The sequence below is a fragment of the Aphanomyces invadans genome (assembly GCF_000520115.1).
Source record: "Aphanomyces invadans strain NJM9701 unplaced genomic scaffold supercont1.2, whole genome shotgun sequence".
NCBI classification, from domain to species: Eukaryota; Oomycota; class Saprolegniomycetes; order Saprolegniales; family Verrucalvaceae; genus Aphanomyces; species Aphanomyces invadans.
In genome coordinates, this window is record NW_008580147.1 from 2536526 (window position 1) to 2540315 (window position 3790).

The window sequence follows — 3790 nt, forward strand, 5'->3', positions numbered from 1 at the left end:
AGTGCTACTATTATCAGATGCTACATATGAGTAGAAATCTCCTTTACTTTGATTGAATTTGTTTTCATGCTTGTAATCAGTGACTTCAATACTAAACTGATTGATTGAAATATCCTTTTCAAAAGTATCAACTGAAGCACGTTTAATTCGCATGGCTAATCCTTGCTTTGAATCAATCCATTCAACTTTGCTATTCTTATAGTCAAAGTTATAGAGGAATACATATTCAGGAGCCTTGCCAAGTACTAACTTCAAAAACTCAAACCAATTTTTGAAAAACTCAGGCTTTAGTACTTTGATGATTTGAGTTTCGTAATTATATACCTTAGCATTCTTGAACTGATTCATATAAAGCTCACATTTACTAAAATTTCTATCATGTTTGAAGTATTTTAATGATTTATCTTTTGTCTTTGCAACAGATGGTCATATGAGACCAATTATCACGTAATGCCGGCTGGAAAACATAGCAAGCCATAATCATCAAATTTTGATATTCTTTACCAAATGAATGCAAATTCAACCCATTTTTGCCTTTGCTTGCTAATTCATCAATCTTTGCCTTTGTAAATCGTTCTCCAATTCCATATTTCTGAAATAGATCAATGAATTTATTAGCTAAGGTTTCGCGCAATGTTTCGAGCTCTTCATATGTATCAATCTGATGCTGAGTCGCACGATTATCATTGGATCGATCATTCTTGCGGGTTTCGTACTGTTTATAATGATTTTGATACCAATCATATGATTTCTTAGTAATCGGACGTTTATCTACTGAATCTAATGCACTCATAATGTAATTGAATCGATTAAAAATAGTTGAGTCATTAGAACTATCAAAGATACGCTTTGAAACCATCTTAGTATTGTTTAAAAACTTTAAATCACTGTGATCATTTTCCTTATCAATTGATGCCAAAAACCCGATACGAGATCGTAAAGTAGTTGGACTTATATTTTGATTTGAAATTAATTCAGTGAGATAATCTTTTAACAATGACATTGCTATAGTATATTGCATATATTTTTTTGTTAAGATAGAAAACTTTTTTGTTATAGTAAAATAAAGTATCTGGATATTATACATATACGATACGTATTGTTCCATGAAATATTTCAACTGAATCTATGGCATATTTACCCCTTTACGAAACATTCACGAAACAAACTCCTCAAACTCTATATTTCGCCATATGGCAGACTTTCATGAAACAAGCTCACATAGGTCGACTATTTGCACAACTCGCTCCAGCTCTGGCTACCGCTGCTACAGCTCGCCGACTGGAATTACGGCATGTCTCCTTGGGCGTCCGCGAGTGTCGGTGTTTGCGTCGCAGGCAACCTTGCGATATGCAACTACTGCAACGTCGCTGTTCGATGCTATCTTCTTTGGCACCGACAACATATCACTGGCAACGTTCATGCAGTTGCATGCAAACATGTAAGTAGCATTGTCGAGGTGTGCCACATCTCTTGCAGCCCTTCTTACATCCGTGCACGCAGGATTGGGCTATCGAAGACTCCCCAAATCGTGGACATCGAGGTACGTGGTCGACGAGATATGACCTTCTCATGCACCCCAAGATCTACTTGATTCAGCATATTACGTCTCCTCCGACAAAAGTATGGGCAAGGCGCAATAAGACACCACTTTCAGTCAAGCAGTTTGCGCTGGATTATAACCTACAGGTTCATCGCATCCCAGACAATTGTACGTCTCCCGAGGACTGGGTGTGTCAATAATGTTGACGGTGGTATGGTAGTATATCACTCAAGGACTGGGACATGCCAGCCACGAACGGGGCCTTCGACATCGGCGTCGTGGTGTCGTTTGAATACTTCATCGTATGCTCTGTACGTTGTTACTTATCTCACACTGCATCGATAGCATCCGCACATGCTGCCTAATGTGAGGCAGTGCAAATAACATACATCCGTCGTTCGTTCCAAGATATTCCACCCCTCGAGGAATCCTGCAAGCCTTCTTGACGTTCTCGTAGTACCGACGACCGGCGCCGATTCCCCGAGCTCTCTTGCACGAGCGTTCAGTAATCGAGATCGACATATTGTACATACCTTAACCACGTTTTCGACTGCCTTTTAATGCGTCGTCACTCATCGTATCATCAATTCCGTCACGCAGGGCGTTCAACGTGGGTCGCATCCTCACGGATTTCTTGCCTTAGCACTTTTCTAGGGCAAGAGCAAACACTTGGAAGAGACAATCTCGACGCTCAAGTTGGCACAACGCATGACGTGTGTGCAACAAAATGACGTCGATCGTGGAGTCGGACCCGTCCATTTTGATTAAATCGCACGAGAAACAGATCAACAACGACACCAAGGAGGATCCGGTGGAGGTGGACAAGGGCGACGCGTACAGGCACTAAACTCTACAGCATGTTAGTCATTTGAGAAGGTTACTGAGCTATCTGTCATGTATTGGATGGAATACATTCGGCGCCGAGGCGAGTTCTCTTGATGCTTGAGTATTGTAACATGGCCTTACATACCAACGCACAGAGGGGTAGTAGTTTGGGTCCTCCGACCACACACGATGAGTGATCCTTTTCCAAACAAAGTGTCAATCGTGTAATCGTTGTGTCGTATTGCCTCCTCGTGCTGCTGACCACGCGGAGAGCTATTATGTCGCGCCCGGCTCCACAGACGCATTGACTTCACTATGATTTCAATTTACGGCCATCGCCAAGTGGCTCCGACTGGCCATGGCGCCACAGCCGAACAAAGCAATAAGAATCTGCAGTAGATATCTTTCCGGATACCTGTGTTTCGTAAAACCATAATATGGTAGCATATTTCCAGAATCATACAAACTTTAAGACAACTAGATCAACATATTTAGGCTTTACAAATATATGGAGTTACGAAACAAACAAGTTTGTTTCGTAAATCCATACTATTTCTGAATATTATGAATTGGATATTGTAATTTAGCAGTTAGATCTAAAAATAGTTGTTTTTTGCGCAAGAAAAATCCGCATAATCATCAGGATTGCGCAAGTATATCTTGCGCAAAAGCAATATATCTTCTGAGACATCGCGTTTGAGAACTTGCAGAATGTATAGAAAAGGTGAAACGGATAGATATATGGTTCTTGCGCAAGTACACTATCCGGATTGTTGTTTCGAGAGCTCACACCGCTTCACAGCGGCACCAAACGTCAATGGATCCAACAATTGCAGCGAGTTGCGCTGATGGGCAACAAGCTGGTGATGATATAATTGCCTTGCGTATCGTTCCGTCTACTCGCCAGCAGTACAGGTCAATTCTAGCGCGGTTTTCCCGTTGGCTCGAACAATACTCCCCCGAATCACTCATCGACGGCAAGGTGGCCCTCCCTGTGACCAAGGCTGTGTGCCAAAGGTTCCTCGCATACATATCCATCAAACGCGACTCGAAAGGACGCGAAATAACTCCTCGCAAGCACAATTCGTACTCAACCATAAATGGATTTTCCAACGCAATCAAGCATCTTTACAAGGAAGAAGGCCTCATCCTCAGCGACGAGCTATTGACCATGCTACAGGGTACGTGACGTAATCTTTGTTCAATTGTGCTACAACGCTAACCACAAGTAGATTTTTCCAACGGATACAAGCGCCAGATTGCTTCCCTCAAGCAAAACGGAGACCACCCGATCTCCGAAGGTAAAGCTCCGCTAACGCTCGATGGTAAGCTGTACTTGGATTGAAGGTCACGGATTCCCATAATCAAATTGTCATGTGACATAGCGTTCAAGTTTCTGGCACAATGTGCTATGGAAATGGG

General features: G+C 42.2%; 1 protein-coding gene across 1 annotated transcript; it reads right to left on the reverse strand.

The window, feature by feature from the left end:
• Nucleotides 1–3140: 3140 nt before the first annotated feature.
• Nucleotides 3141–3718, reverse strand: H310_01634 (hypothetical protein). The gene has a single exon (XM_008864812.1). It carries the CDS (start codon nucleotides 3464–3466, stop codon nucleotides 3155–3157), a length of 312 nt encoding a protein of 103 aa, XP_008863034.1. The 5' UTR covers nucleotides 3467–3718; the 3' UTR covers nucleotides 3141–3154.
• Nucleotides 3719–3790: the final 72 nt, after the last annotated feature.

Bases quoted from the DNA above. Each gene is read 5' to 3' on its own strand.
- H310_01634 (XM_008864812.1), bottom strand. From the start codon at position 3,466: ATGGTTGAGTACGAATTGTGCTTGCGAGGAGTTATTTCGCGTCCTTTC.